The sequence below is a fragment of the Oryctolagus cuniculus genome, chromosome 12, assembly GCF_964237555.1.
Source record: "Oryctolagus cuniculus chromosome 12, mOryCun1.1, whole genome shotgun sequence".
NCBI classification, from domain to species: domain Eukaryota; kingdom Metazoa; phylum Chordata; class Mammalia; order Lagomorpha; family Leporidae; genus Oryctolagus; species Oryctolagus cuniculus.
In genome coordinates, this window is record NC_091443.1 from 70,896,915 (window position 1) to 70,924,901 (window position 27,987).

The following is a 27,987-nucleotide window of genomic DNA, read 5'->3' on the forward strand; positions in this document are numbered from 1 at the left end:
ATCAAGGCTATCTCATAAAGAAATAGAAAATCTGAAATGACCAATGAGAAAGCAGATTGAACTAGTAATCAAAAATTACCCAACCAACAAAAGCCCAGAATTTAAAGACTTTACTAGTGAATTCTACAAATATTTAAGAATACCGATCCTTCTCAAATCCTTCTAAAAAACTGAACAGGAAAGAACTCTTTCCAATCATTTTGAGAGGTCATTATTAATCTGATACAAATGCCAAACAGTGTTAGTAAAAGGAAAAAGAATTACAGGCCAGTATCCCTGATGAACCCACATGAAAAATCCTCAACAAAATACTATCAAACTACATTCAAAAGCACATTAAAAGGATCATATACCATCATCAAGGCAAGGATGGATCGACAGACACGAATCAGTAAATATGATACACCACATTAAAAGAATGAAGGCTAAAAAACAAGTAAGCATCTCAATATTCTGAAAAATTATTTGAGGAAATTCAATATCTATTCTTCTTGATATAAAACTCTCAATAAATCAAGTATAGAAGGAAAGTACTTCAATATAATAAAGGTCACACAGCTAATATACAAAACAGTGAAAAGTTGAAAGTGTTTCTTCTAAGAACAAAAGGAAGACAAGGATGGCTACTCACATCACTTCTATTTAGCATAGTACTAGAAGTTCTAGAAAGAGAAATTAGGCAAGAACAAGAAATAAAAGGCATCCACATTGGAACAGAAGAAGTAAAATTATCTCTACTTGCAGATGATGTGATCTTCTATAGAGACAACTGTGAAGACTCAAAATACTATTAGAACTAACAAAACTAACTCAGTAAAATCACGGCATATAAAACCTACAAAAATTAGTTGTGTTTATACACACTAACAATGAACTACTCAAAAAATGAATAAATAATAAAATCCCATTTACAAAAACACCAAAAACAATAAATGCTTGGCAATAAATTTAACCAAGGAGATGTACACTGATAACTATCAAACATTAATGAGGGGATAGGACTGTGGTGTAGCAGGTTAAGCTGCTGCTGGCGTCCCACATGGGCACTGGTTCAAGTCCTGGCTGCTTCACTTCTGATCCAGATCCTCACTAATGTGCCTAGGAAAGCAGGGGAGATATCCCAAATTCTTGGGATCCTCCACCCATATGGGAGACTCAGATGAAGTTCCTGGCTCCTGGCTTCGGCCTGGCCCAGCCCTAGCCATTGCAGCTTTCTGGGGAGTGAACCAGCAGATGGACGATCTCTGCCTCTCTGTCTCTGTGTGTGTGTATGTGTGTGTAACTCTGCCTTTTAAATAAACAAATTAATTTTTTAAAAAAATGAATGAAAGAAGTTGAAGATTACACTACATCCATGGTTCAGAAGAATCAATGTTATCAAATGTCCATACTATTCAAAATGCTGTATAGGGTCAATGCAGTTCCAATCAAAATTCCAGTGGCATTCTTCACAGAAATACAAAAATCCTAAAAATTTCTATGAAACTTCAAACGACTCCCCAAAAAACTAAAACAATCTTGAACAAAGCTGGAGGCATCACACATCCTGATTTCACAATATGTTATAAAACTACAGTAATCAAAACAGTATGGTACTGGCAAAAAACAAAAAAAACAAAAAACAAAAAAAAGACACACAGATCAATGGAATGGAATAAAAAGCCCAGAAACACATCTACACACATAAATTCAACTAATAATCAACAAAGGAACCAAGAATATACAATAAGGAAAGGATATCCTTTTCAATACATGGTGTTGGGAAAACTGGATATCCATATATCAAAAAGAAAGAAATTAGATCCTTATCTTAAAATACACAACAGGAATGAATGCAAAGATTAAAGATTAAACATAATATCTGAAACCATACAACTCCTAAAGAAAATTTAGAGGGAAAGCTCCATGATACTGGTCTTGGCAATGATTTTTTTTTTTTTTTTTGATGTGGCACCAAAAGCACAGGCAATAAAAACAAAATAAACAAGTGGAACGACTTTAAACTAAAACATCTCTGTATTGCAAAGGAAATAATCAACAGAATTGAAAGGCAACCCACAGAACAGAAGAAAATATTAGCAACCCATATATCTTATATATGGCAACATACAAGGGACTCGTACAACTCACAACACATAATAGTAATAACCAAAGTAAATTGGGAAAAGGACCTAAACAGATATTTTTCCGAAGTAGAAATTGTCAATAGGTATATGACAAAGTTTTCAATACGACTAGTCATCAAGGAAATGCAATTCAAAATCACAATGACGTAGCACTGTACATATATTAACATGTTTATCATCAGAAAGTCAGAAGATGACAAGTACTGGCAAGGATATAGGAAAAAAAAGGAATCATTATATACTTTTGGTGGAAATATTTGTATATGATATAGCCATTATGGAAAACAGTATGGAGGTTCTTCAAAACATTAAAAATAGGGCAGAGGTTTGCTGTAATAGTTACAACACTGCTTAGGACACCCACATCCCACATCAGGAGTGCCTGGGTTCAAGTCCAAGTTCTGTTCCCATTTTCAGTTGCTGTTGGTGTGCTGGAGACCAGAGAGGTTCAAGTAATTGGGGTTCCTGTCACCCATGTGAGACCTGGGATGAGCTCCTGGTTCCCAGCTTCAGCATGGTCCAGGGCTGGCTACTCTAGGCGCTTGAGCAGTGAACCAATGTAAGGGAGTACTTGCTCTCTCGTGCACTTTCCCCTGCATCCTGTCTGCCTCCCAATTTTTTAAAATTAAAAACAGAAGTGCCATATGACCCAGCTATACCAGTTCTCACATATATACAAAGGAAATAAAATCACTGTATCAAAGAATTACCTGTACTCCCATGTTCCCTGCAGCACTCACATTAGCCAAAATATGAAAATAAGCCAAATGTTCCTTGATGGATGAATGGATAAAGAACATACATATAATACACACACACAACAAAATATTTAACCCTAAAAAAAAAAAAAAAGAAAATCTTGCCATTTGTAACAATCTGGGAGAAACCTGGAGGGCATTATGCTAAGTGCAATAAGCCAGACTCAGAAAGACAAATACTGCAAGACACCTACTTATATCTAGAATCTTCAAAAGCCAAACTCATATAAGCAGAAAGGAGAATGATTACTAGAGGTCAAGCAGTGGAGGAAGTGGGGAGGTATTGATCTAAGGGTTCAAACCTTCAGTTTTAAAATGAATTAAGTTCTGGAGACCTAATGTATGGTATAGTAACTCCATGGTTGAAGTAACTAAGGTTTATGCAATAATACATGTTCTTATGCACTTAATAAAAGCAGAGCTAGTAGATCATCGCAACATAAAAGACTAGATTTATAGAAACACATCTTTAATTTCTTGTCTAATGATATGAACATGGCAATTAAATTCTCTGTATATGAGCTCCATGACCATAAAAATTCACTTGCAAATTTCTTCAACAAACATTTACTGGACCTTTAAAATATAAGGCCTTGAGCAAGACATACAGATGAACGTGACATAGTGGTCTCTGTTCTCAGTAACTGTGAATTAACTTTAGCACAAGTCATTTCAATCCTGATGACAAGCAGTACTCTCTTCACTTAGCAGTATAAATCTTAAGGCATTGTTTCTGATCATTTTTATCATCACCAAAGAAGTCCTACAATTAAAAACATACAGTATCAACTCAAAATTTATGTGTTAGGGTTGTCAACTACTCCTATTGGTTCACAAAGCTCAAAAAGGTTTGAAAGTTCCCTGTTACACAGTGTGCATAACGCATAGTAGCTCATCACAAATTCTGACGGAATAGACAGTACCAGAGTCTCTGTTCAACTTCTGGGGAAAAAGATAGGAAGAGAAACGAGTTAACAAGCAACATGGTAAGATCTACAGTTATTAGCAGCATTTCTTACTTTCTACATCACATTTTTCGCTTCCTAAATTAGATAAGGATTCTTTTCTCACCTCTCTCTTCTCCTGTACCCTTGATGAGATTTCAAAAGGGATTAGACATTTTTAATATCTAAAAATCTAAAAAATAAAAAAATAGAAGTTTAAATACCAACTCAACCTGTACCAACTCTATTGCACTAATCTTACCCAAGGGTAGTAGGGCTTCTCTCTCTAATTCAAGGCTCCTAATTTTGTTGACAAAGGTAGAAGAAGGTGTACAATTATGCTTAGATATGAACTAATAGTACATAGCAGCCATCATTCAGTATCCACAGGGGATACTGATTGATTCCAGGGCCCCACATTCCACCTCCACAGATAAAAACTCTGAGGGGGGTCAGTGCTATGGCTTAGTGGGTTATGCCTCCGCCTCTGGCCCCAGCATCCCATATGGGCGCCAGTTCTTGTCCCGGCTGCTCCTCTTCCCATCCAGCTCTCTATGGCCTGGGAAAGCAGTAGAGACTGCCCAAGTGCTTGGGCCCTTGCACCTGGGTGGGAGACCGGAAGAAGCTCCTGGCTCCTGGCTTTGGATGGGCGAAGCTCCAGCCATTGCGGCCATTTGGGGAGTGAACCAGAGGAATAAAGACCTTTCTCTCTGTCTCTCCCTTTCACTGTCTGTAACTTCTCCTCTAAACCTCTCAAATAAATTAAAATCTTCGAAAAAAAAAAAAAAAGGCTGAGAGGCTGAGGATGTTCAAGTCCCTGATACTAAACTGCACAATTTGCATATAACCCATGCACATTCTCCTGTATAATTAAATCATCTCTACATTACTTACACCTAATACTAGGTAAATACAACATAAGTACTTGTTATACTGTATTGTTCAAGAATAGTTACTTTATTAAAAAGTCAGTACACCTGTACTGATGAAATCGCTTTTTCCATCCCAGGATGGCTGAATCCACAGATGTGGAACCTGCAAATATGAGTACAGAGGATTGGCTCTGTTTTTATGTTTATCACTCCACTGTTTTTTGTTTTTTAGTTTGTATTCATAATGTCAAATCCCCAAAAGCCAACATTTTGGCAGTCATGACAGAAAGTGCTTTGCTCACTTCCTGGTTTCCCAATTACTAATGTGCACCACTTTTCATCCAGGAACAAACTCCATCGAGTTCTGATCTCGGACCGGCCACCTCTATTCTGCCTAGAAGATTCTATCTATTCAAATCCACTGTAGAGCAAAGGGGGCAGACGGAAACTGAAGAGAACCACCTCATTTCATCGCAATCAACCCCTACACATATCTCACCACACTGCTTCACACGTTTTTACACCAGAGAAATAAGTCAGAAACACATCTGCACTTCCTATTTTAGTGTGACATATATTCACTGCTTTCTACTCTGAGCATAACTGAGAGAGAGTAGTGTTTTCACTAAGTTATTACCAAACTTTCAACTTCAGGTCCCAAGGGGGAGGCCTATGAAAATAAACACCTGACTCCCCTATGCCCCCACATGACACCAAGGAAGGTGAGCGTAACATTTCCTTCTAACTGGAAGGGATTATGGATTTGAGTCAAATCCTTTACAGACATGACTGATAGCTGCACTCACAAAGTAGTAGGGTTTTCCTCAATTAAAAAAAAATAATCTTATTTTACCCTTACACCAGATTTAGGACCATCACTCACTGGGTTTTTAAAAATAGTCCGCACAGCTGACAAACATCACCTGGTGGGTGGGGAAGCAGTTGCACATCTCCCCTTTTAAAGTACCTCCAGCCAATTCATGGGAACACAATGGATTCACTAGAACAGCGTATTATTAAACTTCATGTCGGGATCTAGCAGTTTAGGGCTGAATATCTGCGTTAGAAAACGAGAGCAGAATACTAAAACCATAAGCAAAGCTCGGAATTAGGCCGGCGAGATGGATATTCCTTTCAAATACGATTTCGGTGGTTAAGAGGAAAGGTCCGATGATGTCATCCCTAGATACTCCCTAGTGATGAACACTAACTACTGGCCTTTAAAAGGGGGACCATTTTCCTGCAAAAGGTGGCATTCGTCAAGCTTTGCTCAAAGGTTTCCCAGCTGAAGTCAAGGAAGTGGGGGTTGTCCCAAGGTCTCGCACTAGAAATCCGGAAGGGGCGCGGGGCCCCGGCCCCCCACCCCTGGCTCTCGGGGCAGTGCGCGGCGCGGCCCAGCCCTGGCGGGCGGGGAAGGCCTGGGAGAGTCCCGGCTGCACCTGCTTCTCGCGCCGCCGACGGCCCGCGGACGGGCCGGGGCCCAAGGGGCGGCTGTCCCCTACCGAGGCCCGACGCGGCCCCCGGCTCCCCGGCCGCCTCCCCGCCCCCCACCGCGCCCGGCCCCCGGAGGAAAAGACAATACATTTTAACGCCATTGGAGCTGCTGCTGTGCGGCGGCTGCTGCTTCTCCGGCTCCGGGGGGTGCGGTTCTCGCCGGGGCTCGCCCGGCGGCTCCGCGGGCTGCTGGGGCAGGCTGTCGTCGCCAACCGCCCCAGCCACCTCGGCCTTGTCGGCATCCGCCATCCCGCCGCCGCTGCCTCCGCCTCGGCCGCCTGCGCTGAGGGGCTCCGAGCGCGACAATGGCGGCAGCCGGGGAAGCGGTAACGGATCCCGATTTGAAAAGGCCCCGAGCGCTCAGTTGCCCGGATCTCGCGAGAACCGGTCGAGCCCGGGCGACTGGGAGATAGTATGAGCCGGGTGCGGGGGGTGGGAGTGCGGTGGGGGAGGGGAGGGGAGGGCTGGAGGAGGGGGTCGGGACCACGGTTGGGGCAAACGGCCCTGCACCTGCCCGGGACAGGATTTGACCAGTCCTGAAACCCGCGGTGGGGCCAGGTTCGGAGCACCAGCCTGCCTGGCGCTGGGCACCCGGTGGGGGTCTTCGCTCACAAAGCGAGGTTAGAAATCTCAGCAGCGTTGAAACTGGGACTGTTCGAGTCTTCCCAGGTAGGGACAGCCCAAGTTAGAGAAGCAGGCACACTTTGCATCTCTAAAGACGCCTGCAAGTCTTCAGCCTGCTTTGGATGCAAATAAAGCATCTGGGCCATTTCAAAGCTTACGCACCCCGTGGACATTCTGTAAACAGTTATTGATGACCGCACTTCACCGAGTTGAATGGCTTTGAATTTCTTTGAGGATTGCTTGCTCTTGAAACTGAAAATTTCTTTGAAACGCAGCAATCAGCTTAGAAAGAGAATATTGAAGTTTTTTGGTTTTTTTAATTCTCTGCACAGCAATCAATAGGAGGAATCTATAGTTTTCGTGAGAAAGCTATTAGAATGGCTGATAATAGGCATTTTGGTTTGGAGTTCTGTGTTTATTACATGCCTTTGCAAAGTATATGCGAGAGAGTTTATAGGCCCTCAAACAAATATAATTACCATATGGAGTTTTAAAATAGAGGCATAGATTTTTTTTTCCGCCTATAAGTATGAAAAAGAAACCCATTAAACTTAACCAACTCCTGAGTACTAAAGTGATATTTCACATTGAAATAACCTTTGGGCTGGGGCTGGCGCCACGGTGCACTAAATTAATCCTCCGCCTGCGGCGCTGGCATCCCATATGGGCGCCAGTTCTAGTCCCGGTTGTCCCTCTTCCAGTCCAGCTCTCTGCTGTGGCCCGGGAAGGCAGTGGAGGATAGCCCAAGTGCTTGGGCGCCTGCACCCGCATGGGAGACCAGGAGGAAGCGCCTGGCTCCATATCGGTGCAGCTCCAGCCGTTGTGGCCAATTGGAGAGTGAACCAATGGAAGGAAGACCTTTCTCTCTGTTTCTTCCTCTCATTGTCTAACTCTACTTCTCAAATAAATAAAATAAAATATTTAACCTTTTGGCTAAAAAATTCAAAACCTTCCTCCCAAATACTTCTTTTCATAAAGACCGTGAAATCATTACATAGATTTACCTGCTTTACAGAATATCAGGCACTTATTTGTGACAGTTACATTTAGAAACTAATACTAAAGTAGTGTATACTATCCTAAATTTTCCCCCTGTTCTTTGGAATTTCCATATGCAGGTTCCTGCCCTCCACTCCACCCCAGTATCATAAAACATCCCACCCTGAGGGGGATACTCTACTTCATCAAGCGCACATACACATTTTAATCATGATGAGGAATGCTTGTTAATACATTATTGCAGGCCAGCGCTGTGGCATAGCGATAAAGCCGCCGCCTGCAGTGCAAGCATCCCATATGGGCCCAGTTCGAGTACCCGCTGCAGCAGGCTGATCCAGCTCTCTGCTATGGCCTGGGAAAGCAGTAGAAGATGTCCCAAGTCCTTGGGCCTCTGCCCCTGTGTGGGAGAACTGGAGGAAACCCCTGGCTCCTGGCTTCGGATTGGTGCAGCTCTCGCCAGTTGGGGAGTGACCCAGCAGATGGAAGACTCTCTCTCCTTGCTCCTGCCTCTCTGTAACTCTGCCTTTCAAATAAATTAATTTAAAAAATTAATTAAAAACTCTTGCTAGGATTCTACCTGTTTTGTTGCACAAACACGACAAATGCTATTAAAGTTGCTGCTTAGATGGTTGCTCCTCAGTCAACCTGAGATACAGTGTTTGGAGTAGCAGAAATAACATCTGATTTTGGCAGAGAAAATCTGGATTTGAATCCTAGTTTTGCAATTTTCTGCCTATAACTGCCTGGGCAAGTCACTTCATCTCTCAACCTCTCCACAATAAATAAGAATAACAATAGCTATCTTGCAGGATTAAGGTGAGGATGAAAAGAAAACACCTTGTGTAGGGCAAAGTGCTGTGTAAACATAACCTGGTATCACAATACCCTCTCTCTCAAGGCTCAAGCAGGCTGTTAGTGAAAGAGAAGTTAGGTGGTTTTGTGAGAGTGATACTCTTCATTCTGTTATCCTTTTACTATCACTGAATTTAACAATGAAAACTTAATCTCACAGTCCCTACTACAGTATCTTCTTGCAAAAATCTTTTAATAAAAATTCAATATTTCTAAAGAGGCCTTTATGCTTAAAACAGAGTAGTAGGCACACGAGGAACACAAAACTCAGTACACTCCTGTTGGGAGAGTACACATTTATGAAAAGCACTATCATAGAGATAAAAGTGAAGTATAATTAAAAATTGGTTTTCAAACACAAGAGACCAGCCCACATGCCATAGTGTATCAATTAAAATATTCCATTAAAATACTTATCTTGATTACTGAGCTCTTGGGCACTGCCTTCAACTTTTGTGCCTATGACGAATGCCTCACTCACACTGTACTTTAGTCCCGGTTTGATAAATATATCAAGAGCTGGTAGTTCCTGCTGGGGAATCAGCAAGAGTTTCACAGGAGAGCTGGATCTTAGAAGAAGGAGAGAATTAGGGCAGCTTCGGAAGAGAAGAAGATGATTAATCCTTACCACTGGACTGCTCTGCAGATTGATCATTTGTCTTTCTTATCTCTTATTATTAATATTGTGCTGACCATAGATAAATCTAAGATACAGAAAGATGGCTATTAATAATATATTGCTGAATTCCATCTCTATATTTTCTTTTCTTCCTCTCCACTGTTTTTATTTTAATTCATGGATGCACATTAAAAAAATTCTTAAGTAATGTTCAAGTTTACTCACTGCAAAAGTGTTATCCTTTGTAATTGCACAAAATGCATTGCTAGTAAAACTTCACATAACAACTTAGTTTTCTTATAAATTGGTGTGTGTCTGTGTGTATTAAAGCAGATAAGAGAGAAATCATTTACACATATCTAGAAATGTTAGCCAAAAATTCTATGATACTTTCAATTATGTGTGTATCATTTAGAAATTGTCTTCATCAGCTAGTAACAGCAACTGGAAGTCACATTTCTTAAACAAGATAAATGCTGTCACCCTTTAAATCAAAGAAATGCAGAGGGAGATTGTGGAGAAGGTATAGTAGCCCCACATTCATGAGCCCAGATACCCACAACTTTAATCTTTCACCATCCCAGTGTGAGGCTTCCATCACTAAGGTTTACCTGTGGCCCAGGAAGGCTACTGAAGAGCGGGGCATTATAGGTCACTAGAAATCCAGAAAGGAAAGATTCATCCAGAACTCAGACACGCATTTCCATCAGTGGGCCAGAATTTGGTCACATAACAAACTCAGCAGTAGAAGAGGTTGGCAAATAATTTGGGGGCCAGGCTCATTACTCAAGATGAAAAGAAATGAAGAGGACTATGGAGTGGCCCTAAGTGTATCATCATCCTTTCTATTTGTTTTTAAGAACTAAAAAGCAAAGACCAACAGTATAAAGTAAAGCAAGAAATACGGTATGATTTTTAAGTAAATTTGCTGAACTATAAATTAAATGGCTGGATTTGGAGGCACAAAGTCTCTAAATGGTAGAAAGTAAGAAAGTTTTCTCTTTTTCAAAGCTTAAAAGGGAATTTATAAGTTTAAAAATACTATGGGTTATACCTCAAGTTTATATGTTTCCCTTTTTTTCTAAATTCATTCTGTGATGATAATGTGGATGTTGGTTATTGTCGATAGACATGTTTAACCTTAGTCTAGCAACTTTATCACCTCTATCTCTATTTTCTTCCATCACTCTGCTTAATTTAAGGAGTCTGTTTTGCAAAAATTTAGTATTCCAAATATGCATCTTGTAGAAAGGTCTCCACAAAGAAAGGAAGTTTAGAATTAAGACAATTATCTGAATAAGCCAAGCAAAAAGTCTACTTTCACTTCAATTATTCAAGTAATTCAGATAATATTAAGGATCTTGCATGAATTCCTTAGATAATTGTTTTGTTTTCAACTTACAACCCTAAGGTCATTGGCCAATAGCAGATTTACTTCTGATTTTTATACACCATATTGGGATATAATTTTTCCTTAAAAACTAAAGACTCCTATAATTCCTATATATTTATTTGAGAATTTTTGACCACTTTCTAATTCCTTAACTGGTATCATCCTGCCTTTTCCCCAATCTTACCCTTAAAAGGCAGATCAGAAGAGCAAATTCCCAAGAAGTCTGCCCTGCTTTCCTTCCTGTTGGCATACCTACTTCTTTTTCATTAAAAATTACATCAATTGGACTTCCTTTGTCCAAAACCATGGATATCATATGGCAAGATTTTTTTTTAAATTATCTTAGTCTGGTATTCCAACTCAAAGAGCACTAGTGAAAATAATTGCTTTATTTCAAATATTAATTTAATTAATTATCCTTTTTAGCATCATTCTCAATTTATAACATTTAGAAGAGAAAACATGTTTCTTTGAGTGATAAATTACAAAACTCAACCCACCTGCTATCTTGCCTATTTGAAGATAATCCTATAAATGGTGATGACAGAGAAAATAATTGACACAATTCATCGTCCTCTTCTTTTGTGGTCACAGAAAGTCAAATTGTGGCTATAACTGTTACTAATGCTCCATGTTTTCTGGCTTCCCTTGCAGCTACATGTGACTATGTTCTGTACAATAAAATATAAGCACTTCATGTGTGCCATGTAGGTGCTTTCTTAGAAGAAATTGACTTAGCTGGGAGAATGGCCCTTTTTTCTTTTCCTGCCTCCTCCTGCTGTTGTCTTGGGATGAAGAAATGATGTCTGTTAGTAACAGCAACCATGTTGGGCCATGAGGCCATGAAGTGACCTTGTTATTGGAAACTAATTGCTGAGGTCAGTGAAACAGGAAAATAAATTCTGGATCTGTAATGACACCCTGAAGCCACAATAATAACCCAGACATGTTTACCCTCAGACTTGTTTTCAAGAGGAGAAATAAATTTCTATGTTGATTAAATTGCTGCTATGGGGCTGCAGGGGGTGGGAGCAAGGAGAGCTTTCTATTACAGCTGAAGTAAGTCTTCATTATTTTTAGTTGAGATGACTGATTTCCTTAATAGTTTCTGCTACACTATGGTCATACTAACACTAACAATGCTTTTCTGAAGACATCATTTGCTTTGATTATTGTTTGCTCCTTTGCTTTATGCTGCAGAGCACTAAATTTTTCTATACAATATCCGATCTTCCTTTTTGCATGACAGATAAAAATTTTGGTTAGGGTAAAACATTAGGAATGGCCATAATGCACCACTCTATTTAATGTGTTGTAAGTAGTAATACTCTTATACTTTGGGATTCTGGAAGAGTGTCTACTTTTCCAATAATTTCTTTGCCTTCCTTCCTTCCTATGAGGCCAAAGGGTAGGGTATATCAAACTTGAAACTATGAGTCAACAGATGTGAAGACAAGCACCACAAACTAAAGAAGACAGATCAGAAAGTTAGGAAACTCACACTTGGGTGACCTCACAGAGCCATCGAACAAGCCCTGGGATGCCCATATCCAAACTTCTTGTTTAAGGATAAAAATAACTTCCATTGCCTTTAAGCATTGCCATTGGATTTCTGTTACCTCAGTTTAATGAAACTAAACAGAATCCAAAAGTTACATCATCTTATGCTGATATAGCCCTGTTCAACAAGAAATATACCATTTTTGATGGCAGCTTATAGACCCAGCTTGTTGGAGGCAATGGTTTTTGAGTATCACAAATATGTGATACAGTTTCGCACTGTGTATTACAGAATGGTAGGTTGGAGTGATCTTATATCATTATATTTCAATTCACAAACAGCTTAAATATGCTAAAATACATGTGTATTTATGCAATATGTGACAGAGCAACATCATAGTTCTCAGAGCCATTTTGGCTTTTTGAGAAAACATTCAGTCCTCCAGGGGACTCCGTAGCTGCTGCATTCTTAGGCTAGCTGGGTTCTAAGCCTTATACTCTTCTCCCCACCCTCTGCATTCTTTCCCAACCACCAGTCCAAAGAGAGGAAGGCCCACAGAGTTTGAAAAGCTAGCTCAACTCCACCCCTTCTGGGCACTTACCTGGCTTATGCCATGTAAATCCAACTGGTAACCAAATTCTTGCTTTCAGCCTCATGCTCACTCTGTGTGCACATCAGCAGTTAGCTACATCTGTGAACTTCTTTTTTTTTCTTGAATAAATTTGTTCTGGCTGTGAGTTCATATTCTGTTGCCTCTCTATTCTGCTCCTCTTTCCTTACAACATGTATATAAACTTGATAACATATATATATCCATGATTTTCATTTCTAAAATTTTTTAGTAGACAGGAAAAGAAATAGACCTTTTGACTTGGTCAAATGCTGTGGATGTGTCATGTAGGAAGGGATTTAATGCACAAAATCTTAGAGGTTGGAGAGAAAACACCTGGGATCCATTGTTAGAATTTGAAAAATTAGGAAGGACAAGAATCACAGGCAACCACCACCAATGATCTCTGTGACCTGCAACTGCAAGGTAAGTCTCAGGATTTCCTTACGCCCAGGAGCCACTGACATAGCATCCCGTCTGCCAGTTACTGATACCCATGAAGTTACTTGTGACTGCCACTGAGATAAATGATTTCTTCTTCTCTTCTTCCTCCAAACTTTCACAACCGTGCCTCTCATCAGTGGAATATACATTGGAATATTGCTGGCAACAGAGTTTGAGAATTGTCTCAAAGGAGAGAAAGCTTAGGAGAGTGAGAATGATGCTGAGTATCATCAGGCAATGTTTGGCACAGTTTCCAAGCCACTTGGCATGCTCTCAGAGGAACCCACAGACAGAGGAGAGAATTACTCCATTCATTTGTGCATTGAGCTTGTCAAAAATAGAATAAGACCAAATTTAGAATTTTAGAGTTTATTATGCACTCAGAAAGGCAACTTACAAACTACGAAGACCTCAAAATGAAAGTGATCAGAAGCAGTTCAGAGACATGGAAATTTTAGGCTGACTTACAAAGAGAAAATGAGGAGGCTGATTAATCTTTAGAATGATTGGCTATTATGATGGGGGGTTGTGGATGGCAGAGAATTGGTTAAAAGTAATCCTTTTCCACTATTTTTAGAAGGCAATTTAAGTGTCATTTATGATTATCAGAGGCAATTTACAAGAAGTAACCTAAGTTTCATTTACATGGCCTGTTCAGGAGAAGTTCAAACCTGGTCGATTATGTTTTATTTTAGCAATTCATTCATTCACTATGTCTGATAGATTTAGAAATGCCTGCCCTTATAAATAAGATAAACTATGCAAAAACACCGTGACATATTATTCTTATGACTCCATTAACAAATTTCAATTTCTCTGTAATATCCTCTAAGTCACTAAAGAGCCTACATTTGTAGTATTATGAGTGTAGGTATTCTGACTGTCCCACAGTCAAAGAACAAATATAGGCATGTATAAGTAACCATGTATGTCAAACTAAATTTCTGCATCTGGACACCTAATATTTCTGAAAATTAGTGTCAACATCTTTTCTGAAAAGCCAGAGCTCATTCTTTCCAACTGTCTATTGCTTTGAGTATCATCTGATGTCCCAGGGACAGTTACAAAAGAATGACTTGTGAATACAGAATATTACATAAACTTTAAATCTTTATATTTTAAGAGAGCTTTTAAACAATAGCCAGTAATTTAAATTTATTTTCCACTGAATTTTAAGTGATATTGGAAGCTAAGGCCTATTCTTAGCCTTTTCAGCTGTCTTCAATAGTTGCCAAAACATGACTTTGTATCCTACACGCTAAGCATTCATTCTCTAGCTTTGATTAAAATATGAAAGTCATGGGTTTTATTTGGCTTGTTGTGGTCTAGCAATCTTATCTAAAGATTACAGATGTTTCTTATTTAAAAGTGTACAATTTTATGAAAAATAAAAACTAATGTTCTACAAAATCATGCATTAAAATAAATGGTGGGGCTGGCGCTGTGGCGTAGCGGGTAAAGCACTGCCTGCAGTACCAGCATCCCATATAGGCACTGGTTTGAGTCCCTACTGCTCCACTCTGATCCATCTCCCTGCTATAGCCTGGGAAAGCAGTGGAAGATGGCCCAAGTTCTTGGGCACCTGCACCCACGCGGGAGACCTGCGGAAAGCTCCTGGCTCCTGGCTTCGGAACGGCGCAGCTCTGGCCTTTGTGGCCAATTAGGGAGTGAACCAGCAGATGGAAGACTTCTGTCTCCTCTCTCTCTCTCTCTCTCTCTCTCTCTCTCTGCCTCTCCTTCTCTTTCTGTGTAACTCTGCCTTTCAAATAAATAAATAAATATTTTAAAAAATAAATGGCAACTTAAGAAAATGGAAAGACGAGTCACAAACTAGCATAAATTCTTGACAAAACACATATCTGAAATAGAGTTTATATGCAAAACATACAAAGAACTTTTAGAACTCAACATTAAAAAATAAACTAATTAAAAAGTGGGGGGAAATTAGTACAGACACCAGAGAATATATAAAGGTGAAAATAAACATATGAGGGAGCCAGCGCTGTGGCACAGTGGGTTAACACCCTGGCCTGAAGCACCGGCATCCCATATGGGCACCGGTTCGAGACCCAGCTGCTCCACTTCCGATCCAGCTTTCTGCTATAGCCTGGGAAAGCAGTAGAAGATGGTCCAAGTGTTTGGGCCCCTGCACCAGCATGGGAGACCTGGAGGAAGCTCCTGGCTCCTGGCTTCGGATCAGCGCAGTTCTGGCTGTTGCGACCAATTAGGGAGTGAACCAGCGGATGGAAGATCTCTCTCTCTCTGCCTCCCCTCTCTCTGTTTAACTCTGACTTTCAAATGAATAAATAAATCTTTAAAAAAAAAGAAAAAAACAGATGAAAAGATCATCTATATCACAACGCATTAGGAAATTGAAAATATCCATTAAAGCACAAATGAATCACTACTACAAACCTAGCAGCATAAATCCAAAACACTGACAACTCCAAATGCTGACGAGGATGTGGAGCAACAGGGACTCATTCATTGTTGGTAAAAACGAACAAAGGTGAGTTATTTTGGAAGTTTCTTACAAAGCTAAACAAGGCCAGCGCCACGGCTCACTAGGCTAATCCTCCGCCTGCGGCGCCGGCACACCAGGTTCTAGTCCCGGTCGGGGCGCCAGATTCTGTCCCGGTTGCCCCTCTTCCAGGCCAGCTCTCTGCTGTGGCCAGGGAGTGCAGTGGAGGATGGCCCAAGTGCTTGGGCCCTACACCCCATTGGAGACCAGGATAAATACCTGGCTCCTGCCATTGGATCAGCGCGGTGCACCGGCCACAGCGGCCATTGGAGGGTGAACCAACGGCAAAGGAAGACCTTTCTCTCTGACTCTCTTTCTCACTGTCCACTCTGCCTGTCAAAAAAAAAACAAAAAAAACAAAAAAAAAAAAAACAAGCTAAACAAATCTTACCATACAATCCAGCCATTTGTTCTTAGTTACCAAATTGTGTCCAAAGCTTATGTCCACACAGAAGCCTACACACAAATGTTTACAGCATCTTTGTAATTCCCAGAATTAGAAGCAACCAAGATATTATTCAATGGGTTAATGGAAAACTATATTCTGGTATAACCAACAAATGGAATATTATTGAGTGTTAAAAAGAAATGAGCTATCAAGACATGAAAAGGTCATGGGGAGATATTAAATGCATGCTATGCAGTAAAAAGACCCAATCTGAAAAAGCAGCAGAGTCTGCATGACTGTATGCATATTGTCTGGAAAATATAAAACTATAAAGACAACAAAAAGAGCAATGGTTTCCAGAGTTTCATGATTGGATGTGGAGAGAGATGAAATAGGGATATTCAGAGATGTGGAACTATTCCATTTGATAAAATAATGGTATATATTATACATTTGTTGAAACCCCTAGAACTGACCAATACAGAGAAGGAACTCTAGTGAACTTTAATAAAAGCTATGAACTTTACTTAATAATAACTTGTCAGCATTGGTTTATTGATTGTTAACAAAGGTACCACACTAATGCAAGGGGTTAATAATAGAAGAAATTGTGAGTGAAGGGGGTATATGGGAATCTTCTGTATACTGTTTGACTCATTGTTAATTTGAATTTGCTCATTGATTTATGTTCATTTATATTCATTTTTAAATTTCATTTATTTATATTTCATTATTTGAAAGGCAGAGAGACAGAGATCTCTTGTCTGCTGGTTCACTCCCCAAAAGACCACAACAGCCAGGACTGTTAGGCTAAAGCCAAGAAATGAGAACACAAACAAGGTATCCCATGTGAGAGGCTGAAATTGAAAGCAGAGCTAGACCTTAAACCCAGGTATTCTGATATGGGTTGTAGATATCCCAAGCATATCTTTTTCTTTAATTTTATTTATTTATTTGAAAAGCAGAGTTACAGAGAGGCAGAGGCAGAGGCAGAGAGAGGTCTTCCATCCACTGGTTCACTTCCCAAATGGCCGCAACAGCCAGACCCAAGCATGTCTTAATCACTACACCAAATGCTCAATGCTGCTTGATTTTCCTTTTGTTTTTTAAGATTTATTTATTTATTAAAATTAACTCAGCTTCATCATCTTGAATGTTATTCTTTTTTTATTGTTTATTTGACAGAATTATAGACAGAGAGAGAGACAGAGAGAAAAGTCTTCCTTCCGTTGGTTCACTCCCTAATGGCCGCCATGGCCGGTGCTGTGCCAATCCGAAGCCGGGAGCCAGGTGCTTCCTCCTGGTCTCCCATGAGGGTGCAGGGGCCCAAGTACTTGGGCCATCCTCCACTGCCCTCCTGGGCCATTGCAGAGAGATGGACTGGAAGAGGAGCAACCCGGACTAGAACCCAACTCCCATATGGGATTTCGGCGCTGCAGGCAGAGGATTAACCAAGTGAGCCACGGCGCAGGGCCCCAAGATATATTTATTTGGAAGTCAGAGTTACAGAGACAGAGGGACAGACAGAAAGAGGTCTTCCATCTTCCCATTCACTCCACAGATGGCCACTACAGCCAGAACTGGGCCAGACAGAAGCCAGGAGCTGGGAGCTTCATCCAGGTCTCCCACATAGGTGGCAGGGGCCTAAATTCTTTTGGGCCTCTTCTGCTGCTTTTCCCAGGCCTTTAGCAGGGAGTTGATCATAAGTGGAGCAAACAGGACATGATCAGCATCAATATGGGATGCTAGTTTTGCAGGCAATGGCTCTACCTGCTACGCCACATTGCTGGCCCCTTGACTTTCCTTTTTAAAAAAGTTGTTTGTTTATTTGTTTATTATTTGAAAGGCAGAAAAACAGGTAGATTTTCCATATGCTGGTTTGCTCTCCAAATGCCTACAACTGTCAGGGCTGGACAAGCCAAAGCCAGAAGCCAGAATCTCTATCTGTATGTCCCACATGGGTGGCAGTGACCCAAGTACTTAAGCCATAATCTCATGGCCCTCATAGTGTGCATGAGCAGGAACCTGGATTGGAAGCAGAGAAGAGGCTAGCATCCAGGCACTCTGATAAGGGATGTGGGTGCCTCAAGCAGGACCTTAACCTGCTGTGCAACAACACCCACCTTTGCTTGACTTCTCTAAGGCCCAGTTAAAACTGTTGTAAAAAGCATAACCTATTGAATTTTTTAAAACTTGCAATATTTAGGGGAACTGATAATATCATTGGAAAAAACTAGTGTCAAACTTGTACCACATCACAACAGCACTATAAAAATATTTACAAACTAACAAAAAGGCGTTTAAAAATACAATTTAAAGTATGTATTCCAGATTCCTCCATTTTGTTGCAAATGACTGGATTTCGTTGTTTCTTACTGCGGTATAGTATTCTAAAGAATACATATCCCATAATTTCTTTATCCAGTCTACCATTGATGGGCATTTAGGTTGGTTCCAGGTCTTGGCTATTGTGAATTGTGCTGCAATAAACATTAGGGTGCAGACCGCTTTTTTCTTTATCAATTTAAACTCCTTTGGGTAAATTCCAAGGAGTGGGATGGCTGGGTCGAACGGTAGGGTTATATTCAGGTTTCTGAGGAATCTCCAGACTGATTTCCATAGTGGCTTAACCAGTTTGCATTCCCACCAACAGTGGGTTAGTGTCCCTTTTTCCCCACATCCTCGCCAGCATCTGTTGTTGGTAGATTTCTGTATGTGAGCCATTCTAACCGGGGTGAGGTGAAACCTCATTGTGCTTTTGATTTGCATTTCCCTGATTGCTAGTGACCTTGAACATTTTTTCATGTGCCTGTTGGCCATTTGGATTTCCTCTTTTGAAAAATGTCTATTGAAGTCCTTGGCCCATCTCTTAAGTGGGTTGTTGGTTTTGTTTTTGTGGAGTTTCTTGATCTCTTTGTAGATTCTGGTTATTAACCCTTTATCTGTTGCATAGTTTGCAAATATTTTTTCCCATTCTGTCGGTTGTCTCTTCACTCTCCTGACTGTTTCTTTTGCAGTAAAGAAACTTCTCAATTTGATGCAATCCCAATAGTTGATTTTGGCTTTGACTGTCTGTGCCTCCCGGGTCTTTTCCAGAAATTCTTTGCCTGTGCCAATATCTTGAAGGGTTTCTCCAATGTTCTCTAATAACTTAATGGTGTCAGGACGTAGATTTAGGTCTTTAATCCACGTTGAGTGGATTTTTGTGTAAGGTGTAAGGTAGGGGTCTTGCTTCATGCTTCTGCACGTGGAAATCCAGTTTTCCCAGCACCATTTATTGAATAGACTGTCCTTGCTCCAGGAATTAGTTTTAGATCCTTGATCAAATATAAGTTGGCTGTAGATGTTTGGGTTGATTTCTGGTGTTTCAATTCTGTTCCATTGGTCTATCCATCTGTTTCTGTACCAGTACCATGCTGTTTTGATTACAACTGCCCTGTAGTATGTCCTGAAGTCTGGTATTGTGATGCCTCCGGCTTTGTTTTTGTTGTACAAGATTGCTTTAGCTATTCGAGGTCTCTTGTGCCTCCATATGAATTTCAGCATCATTTTTTCTAGATCTGCGAAGAATGTCTTTGGTATCTTGATTGGGATTGCATTGAATCTATAAATTGCTTTTGGGAGAATGGACATTTTGATGATGTTGATTCTTCCAATCCATGAGCATGGAAGATTTTTCCATTTTTTGGTATCCTCTTCTATTTCTTTCTTTAAGGTTTTGTAATTTTCATCGTAGAGATCTTTAACGTCCTTGGTTAAGTTTATTCCAAGGTATTTGATTGTTTTTGTAGCTATTGTGAATGGGATTGATCTTAGCAGTTCTTTCTCAGTCATGGCATTACTTGTGTATACAAAGGCTGTTGATTTTTGTGCATTGATTTTATATCCTGCCACTTTGCCAAACTCCTCTATGAGTTCCAATAGTCTGGGCTTCCATAGCCTTGGAAACTCATGACTGGTGCATAGGGAGATTACTGATACCATAAACAGGAGTGTCAATTTGTAAAGTCAACAACAGGAGTCACTGTGCACTTACTCCTCATGTAGGATCTCTGTCCTTAATGTGCTGTACACTGAGGCTTAATGCTATAACGAGTACTCAAACAGTATATTTCACTTTGTGTTTCTATGGGGGTGCAAACTGTTGAAATCTTTACTTAATGTACACTAAACTGATCTTCTGTTAAAAAAAAAAAAAAAAAAGAAAAGAAACTATCAATTCCCAACTTGACTCTCACTGGGATTAAACATGACAATAGGTCTGATCTGATTTCATCATCATTTAAAAAAAAAATCATCTATTATTTTTCACTTTATGTTTCTGTGTGGGAACAAACTGTTGAAATCCTTACTTAAGGTATACTAAGCTGATCTTCTGTATACTAAGATAATCGAAAATGAATCTTGATGTGAATGGAAGGGGAGAGGGAGTGGGAAAGGGGAGGGTGGTGGGTGGGAGGGACGTTATGGGGGAAAGCCATTGTAACCCATGAGACGTACTTTGGAAATTTATATTCATTAAATAAAAGATAAAAAAAAAAAAAAACAATTTAAAGTATGTAGCACAATATATTTTAAACTTTACAGATTTGTTTTAGATAACAAATAATGATGGGAAAATATAAGGAAAGGTTGAATTCTGTCCAAAGGGTAAATAAATAAGCATCAGGGAGAATTGTACAGTATGCATTTTCAAGACAGAGCATGTGGTCAGATTCAGACAAGATGGGAAAGGAGTAAATGCATGTTATGTATAGTATTCCATTCCTCCACAGCTTACTCCATTCAGCTTTGTTAGCAGACTTAGAAAGTTCAGTTGCTTTTACTTGGTAGTCATAACATTAAGGTATTGGGGAAAATCATAAATAAGACGATTGAGTTCCATATTCTGTTGACATCTCTTTTGCCAATTAGGTATTCACTGATTCACATTACCAAAGCACACATTGTAGCAGAAAAAAAATTGCTGCTTTTGTTTCTCTGTTTCTTTATCCATGTAAAATAACTTTGGCCAATTCCTATACACAGTACTGTGGTTATGGTTCACACATTCATGGAACTGTACCCAAGGTACCCTGTTCTACTCATTAGATCCAACCATAAATATAGCAGAGGGCTTGAAGCACACTTTAAATGAAACAATTTAAGGCTTATAGGCAGTAAAATTAAAACCAATTAAATGAAACTTCACTTAAATAGATCACTGTGAACTGAAACCTTTAGTTCATTTTTCTTTGCAGAAAAGTTTACCAGCAAAACATAAAATCTCGTTTCCAATGGGACTCATCAAATAGACCAGCATTAGATCATTATCTACACTGAAGTGTCATCATGTTCAATTCACTTAAGTCCACTCACTTAGATAATTTCTTCACTGTTGACAAAATCCCACACAGTCATTTTCTAATCAAATCTAATCATCCTATTACTATACTCTCTAATCCTATTTCAGCACATTTGGCATTAGCTGATACTCTTTCTGATATCAGATGGTAAAATGACCTAGAGGAAGAATTCCAAGAAAGAAGAAAGGGTAAACTGACAGAATGGCTGTAAGCCACTCAATAATTAGTTGCAAAACTTCGAACGAGATCATGTAAATGAATAAATAAATCTTAAAATGAAGGGGGAGGGCAGCATTGTAGTACAGCAAGTTAATTCACTTCTTGTGATGCCAGCATCCCATATCAAAATGCCAGTTCAAGTACCAGTCACTCTGCTTCAGATCCAGCTTCCTGCTAACACACCTACAAAAGCAACTAAAAATGGCCCAGTAGTACTTGGGCACTTGCCACCCATATGGAGACCAAGATTGGGTTCTTGGCTGCTGGCTTTAGTCCAACCCAGACCTGACTGTTGTGGCCATTTGGAGAGTGAATCAGTAGGTTGGAAGATCTCTCTCTCTTTCTCTCTCTCTCTCTCATTCATTCACTCACAAAAACACATCTTTGAATGAGATCACAAACCATTAATTTGTAGCAGAAATTTTAAGTGGGTTCCTTGAGTTTATAGAAATGAACTTCTATAAATATCTATTTTGAGTAAAAAGTTGTATTTGTAGAAAATAAGCATGGGGCCGACGCCGCGGCTCAATAGGCTAATCCTCTGCCTGCGGCGCTGGCACACTGGGTTCTAGTCCCAGTCGGGGCACCGGATTCTGTCCAGTTGCCCCTCTTCCAGGCCAGCCCTCTGCTATGGCCTGGGAGTGCAGTGGAGGATGGCCCAAGTGCTTGGGCCCTGCACCCGCATGGGAGACCAGGAGAAGCACCTGGCTCCTGGCTTCAGATCAGCACAATGAGCCGGCCACAGTGCGCTGGCCGTGGTGGCCATTGGAGGGTGAACCAATGGCAAAAGGAAGACCTTTCTCTGTGTGTGTCTCTCTCTCACTGTCCACTCTGCCTGTCAAAAAAAAATCAAAAAAAAGTAAGCATGTATTTCTTAATGAACTTTAAAAATTCTTCTCCCTACAAAAAAATTAAAATCATTTATGTGCAAAAAGTATAGGTAGCTACAAATGACACTCAAAATAGGTAGGAGTGCATTTTTTAAAAACAAATGGTAAATTTTTGAATATAATTAAATATGTAATATTATTGAAAGCCAAATGCATTGGGTAAATCAAAAAATAGTTATAGAAAAAGTAATTAACTTTAACATACTTAAAAATATTTTTTGCATTTGAACAATGTGGTATAAAATATTTAAGTTATTAACAATATTCAAATAAGTTATGACTACATTAAAACATCTTAGATGAGGGACAATAATCAAACTTCAGCCAGACAAGGTGTACATTTCCTTTAAAAGTTAAAGGTAATGATGCACCTCCCTGCTAATGTACCTGGGAAAGCAATGAAAGATAGCCTAAGTATTTGTCACCCACTTGGGAAGCCCAGATGGAGTTCCTGGCTTTTAAGCTTTGGTATGGCCACCTCTGATCATCATGGCCATTTGGGGACTGAGCTAATGAATGGAAGATCTCTTTCTGTCTCCTCTTCTGTCACTCTACCTTTCAAATAAATACAAATAAAAACAAATCTTAAAAAAAAAGTTAAAAGTAATATATGGGCCTAACAAGTTTAAGAGGTGATGCTACTAAACAAAACTTAAAGTCACAAAGTCAACTAGAGTCAAGATAGAAAAATTCAAGCAAGCAAAGTTTTCCTCTGGAAAGAATTCTGTTCTGACTTGTTGAAGGAAATTCTTGCTTTCAGTGTCTTTGTGACATCCTCTTTCTAGAGTGTTCTTGTTAGAGTGGGACTGTAATGTTCTCTAAATTCTTAACCACATCTGTCTCCTAACATGATAGATAATTAACACACTTAATCTCTGACATAATGAGAGCTTCTAGTCATATAAGGGACACTACTGAGGATATAGAATGAGAAGCATGGAAATAAAATGCTTTGGTTAAGTTGACCTATATTACATAGATAAAAAATGTCTTCTGATAATTTAACATTTTAATATTTAATCATTATAATTTAGATACTTATATTCATGGCCAATTGGATGACATATTTTTCTGTATTTTAGCATCCTGTTAAAAATAAACTTTTAAAACAACCAAGCTATGGGGCCAGCACTGTGGCACAACAGGTTAAAGCCCTGCCCTGCAGCACCAGCATCTCATATGGGCACTGGTTCAAATCCCAGCTTCTCAGCTTCCAATCCAGCTCTCTGCTATGGCCTGGGGAAAGAGAAGAAGATGACCCAAGTCCTTGGGCCCTGCACCCACGTGGAAGACCTGGAAGAAGCTCCTCGCTCTTGGCTTCGGATTGGCTCAGCTCCAGCAATTGTGGTCATTTGGGGAAATGTACCAATAGATGGAAGACTCTCTCTATCTCTGGCTCTACCTCTCCCTGTAACTCTGTCTTTCAAATAAATGAAATAAATCTCAAAAAAAAAAAAAACACACTCACTCACTCCATAGTCAATATTTTTGGTCAAAAAGTAGAGAATTTGGATTATTTATCCCACTTCTGATTTTATGAGGACAGTTTATAACAACACAGATCAGCATAGATGATTTTAAAAATGTACTGCTACCCTCAGAAACAACTGTAGCAACTAAAGCAATAAAAAGGGATAGATATTAAAGCCTCAAAGTCTTAAATAGAGTTATTAATTTCAGCTGTTCATTTGACTCTGACATTCTTGGTAACTAAAAGAACTGGCAATGTGATTGCTTACATGATATTCTTTGTATATAACAATAGAACACATCACTTACCTTTGGTTGGCTTAAGTGAGGATACACTGAGGGTTCCATTTATAAAACTGGTATTAAAAATGTATTTGAGGGGATGTTTAAGGGATCTGCATCCCTTAGACATTCTTGTGTAAGGAATAGCATGTGATGTGCTGACCAAAACTTTAGGAACAACCCTGTCAGAGACTTAGTGTAGGAATTATTTCATGTAGAATATTTTTACATAGGCTGGGAACATGATTTCAAAGCACAGTAATGCAACTCTGCCTGGGGTGTTTAAACAATGCCACCCTACATATTTACCTTCTAATCATTTGGATTGCTCTGAAAATAAATCATAGACTATCTAGAAGTATGAATTAACTATGTGAATGATATATTTTGTATCTTTCAATAATTTATTTTATAGAAGTTGAGCAAGGACTCCAAGTGCAAGTATTCTGTTTTACATTTTTGCAATCCTTCACTTCTTTGGTAATGGAGAATAATATATAAATACCTTATTAATCTCTGTGCTTCTACAGAACTTTTAGAACTTGCCATGTTGTTTTGTAATGTTATATCCTCAAGGGCAAAGGCAAAATCTCATTTATCTTTGTATCCCAGCATCTAACAAAGAAACTGGAACATAATGGATTTTTTAATCCATTATACTTTCCTGAATGAGCTACTTTGCAGACTTTTGAGAGCATCATCACCTTTCCCTTAGCTTAAAAAAGGTCAAGGTTATGAACCAAGTAATATAACAGAACCTAATTCATGATAAAGCTTTCTCTTGGCATAAATTCAAAAGCATTAACTAGAAGCAAAGTATCAAATGATGTGGGTATGGATTTTTTTTTTGAACCAGAAAACCATCCACAGCAAACTTCAAAATCTATGCATGTGTGTGTAATGTCAATGACATGCCAGATCAATGTTCTCACACATAATCTGTGAAATAGTAGCCCATCCCACTTTCTGAACTGGGTAAGGATTGGATCTGTAACATATAGATTTTAAAAATCAGCTTTATGAACATTTACCATGGAGCCATATTTAAAGTCATAAAATGACAAGTCAAGGACTCTGAACATGATAATAAATTCTTGGAGCCAGATTCATACATCAATAGCAGCATCATGTAACTTAGTTCTATTCCCTTGAGTTAGGTTTGCAAAGAGAATAGATGACTGAGGATCATAGCAGGAAAATATAGAGTGGAATTCATTGTAGCATGGGTCAAGATGATGGCAAAATAAGATCAAGTGTATCAAATTCATAAGCAAATTGTTAATATCAAATGCTTACATGATCAACTTCTGGACTAATTTGAATCATTGTATTTGCAAAAGTCTAGAAAAATACATAGAATAATAGTTGCAAGAAAATTATCACCTTTCTTACACACTATGATGTCTGTGCTGCCAGAACACAAGTATCTCTAGCACTTTGCTGTTTAAAGTATGGTCTCGAAACTAGCAATCTGTGTCAGCACCAGGGCTGCTGTTAGAAATGTAGCATCTAAGACCCAACCTCACAGCTACTAAATCTGAATCTGTATTTTAGCAAGATCCCCAGGGTACTTGAATGCTCATTAAATTTCAAGAAATATTGTTCTATCACAGAGTACTAATACAATGGGGAGGGTCAGCATTGTAGTGCAGAGGGTTAAGCTGCCATTTGCAATTTTGGCATTCCATATTGGAGTGTTGGCTTAAGGCCCAGCTGCTCTGCTTCTGACCCTGCTTCCTGTTAATGTGACTGGGAAGGCAGCAGAAGATGGCCCAAGTACTTGGGTCCCTGCCATGCATGTGAAAGTCAAGGGTTGGAGTTCCTGGCTCCTGGCTTCAGCTTGGCTCAGATCTGTTGCAGCCACTGGGGAATGAACCAGTGGGTGGAAGAAAGATTTCAATCTCTTTCTCTCTCTCTCACTCTCTTTCTCTCTCTCTCTCTCTCTCTCTTTCTCTCTCTGTCTCTATCCTCCCTCCCTCTCTCACTCTTTCAAATAAATCAACAAATCTTTTAAAAATAAAAAATAAATAATGTGGTCCTTAGAAAGCTTAATAAACAGTGGAAAGAATGGGTCATCAAAGAAGGAGGTACCTTTCTCTGAAGGGAGGAGAGAACTTCCACTTTGACCATGGCCTTGTCTAAATATGATCAGAGTCAGTGAACTCAGGGGGCTTCCATAGCCTTGGCAACTCATGACAAGAGCCTAGGGTGATTACTGAGGCCATAAACAAGAGTGTCAATTTGTTAAGTCAACAACAGGAGTCACTGTGCACTTACTCCTCATGTAGGATCTTTGTCCTTAGTGTGCTGTACATTGAGATTTAATGCTATAACTAGTACTCAAACAGTATTTTTCACTTTATGTTTCTGTGTGGGAGCAAACTGTTGAAATCTTTACTTAATGTATGCTAAACTGATCTTCTGTATATAAAGAGAATTGAAAATGAATCTTGATGTGAATGGAAGGGGAGAGGGAGTGGGAAAGGGGAGGGTTGCGGGTGGGAGGGACGTTATGGGGGGGAAGCCATTGTAATCCATAAGCTGTACTTTGGAAATTTATATTCATTAAATAAAAGTTTGAAAAAAAAGAAAGCTTAATAAAGAGCAAATAAAACCATAGTTATAGAAACGTCATAGAAGATTTATCTACCACTTCCATAGTGAAGAGTTAGCTCACTTATATTTCAGGATGTTTTAATCATTTTAAGTAAAAAAGAACAATTTTAAGCGTGACTTTATATGAATTCCCAGCTATACATTGCCCTTGCAAGGCTGTTAAATTTCCTAAATTAGTAAACACTCTAAATAACCATAAAGTTTGTTTTCACTTCAGTATTAAGCCTGATTACACTTACATTATTTTCAGCTTTTTTTTACTTGAACAGTGTCCCAATTCTGTATCTATATTTTCCCCTAATAAATTCATAAAATGAAGTTTGTAGGGAATCTACAAGTACTTGGAACTTGCAGGTTCTGGATACAGTATTGAAACATAGAGCACATTGCCTTGAAGGAATGTTTCCGTAACGAAATGATAAAACAAGATCATCTCATAATATTAATATACTATAATTTTCTGGTTGATGTACTTGATGAGAAAGAAAAAAGAACTTCATGATTGGTGGATTTATCCTTCAATTATCATGGTGTGTTAGATAACCCTCAGTACTCATCCATTTCCTTAGATATGTCTTCCTCCATTTACTTACCCATAAGAAACTGTATCTGGCACACAGCAGGTGCACAAAATTATTGGTTCCTGAATATCTTTAATGCACATCTTTGTTTTAAACTGAATTGGTTTAATATTATGTTTTATTTCCATCTTTGTACCTCTACTAAGTTCCAATGTCTTGATTATTTCCACATAACTGGCTTTTGGAACCATTTCTTTCACAGTAAGGAGCTCACTCAATAGCTTCTTTATGAATAAATAAAATATCTCATCTAATTCTTAATACAAAAAAAAAAAGAAATTGGAATCTTAAAACTGCATTTGGAGAGAGGAACAGACATCTAAAATAAGGATGAGGAGCGAGTTGGTGGTTGTTTTTGCTTTGTTTTGTTTTGCTTTGCTTTCAGAGCTTTTACTTGAAATCTACATATTTAACATGTCTAGCAAACGTGCCTCCCAGC

The 27,987-nt window shown here is 39.2% G+C and overlaps 1 protein-coding gene across 2 annotated transcripts in view; it reads right to left on the reverse strand.

The window, feature by feature from the left end:
• The window catches only part of MYEF2 (myelin expression factor 2), a 43,440-nt gene extending 36,865 nt beyond the window's left edge, over positions 1-6,575 (reverse strand). The window contains exon 1 of one of the 2 annotated variants that reach the window (XM_002717852.5): positions 6,283-6,575. In XM_002717852.5, the coding sequence (XP_002717898.1) occupies positions 6,283-6,443 (161 nt within the window). In that variant the 5' untranslated portion in view covers positions 6,444-6,575. The remainder of the gene's footprint in view (positions 1-6,282) is intronic. The other variant, XM_002717853.5, reaches the window with a different exon arrangement.
• Positions 6,576-27,987: the final 21,412 nt, after the last annotated feature.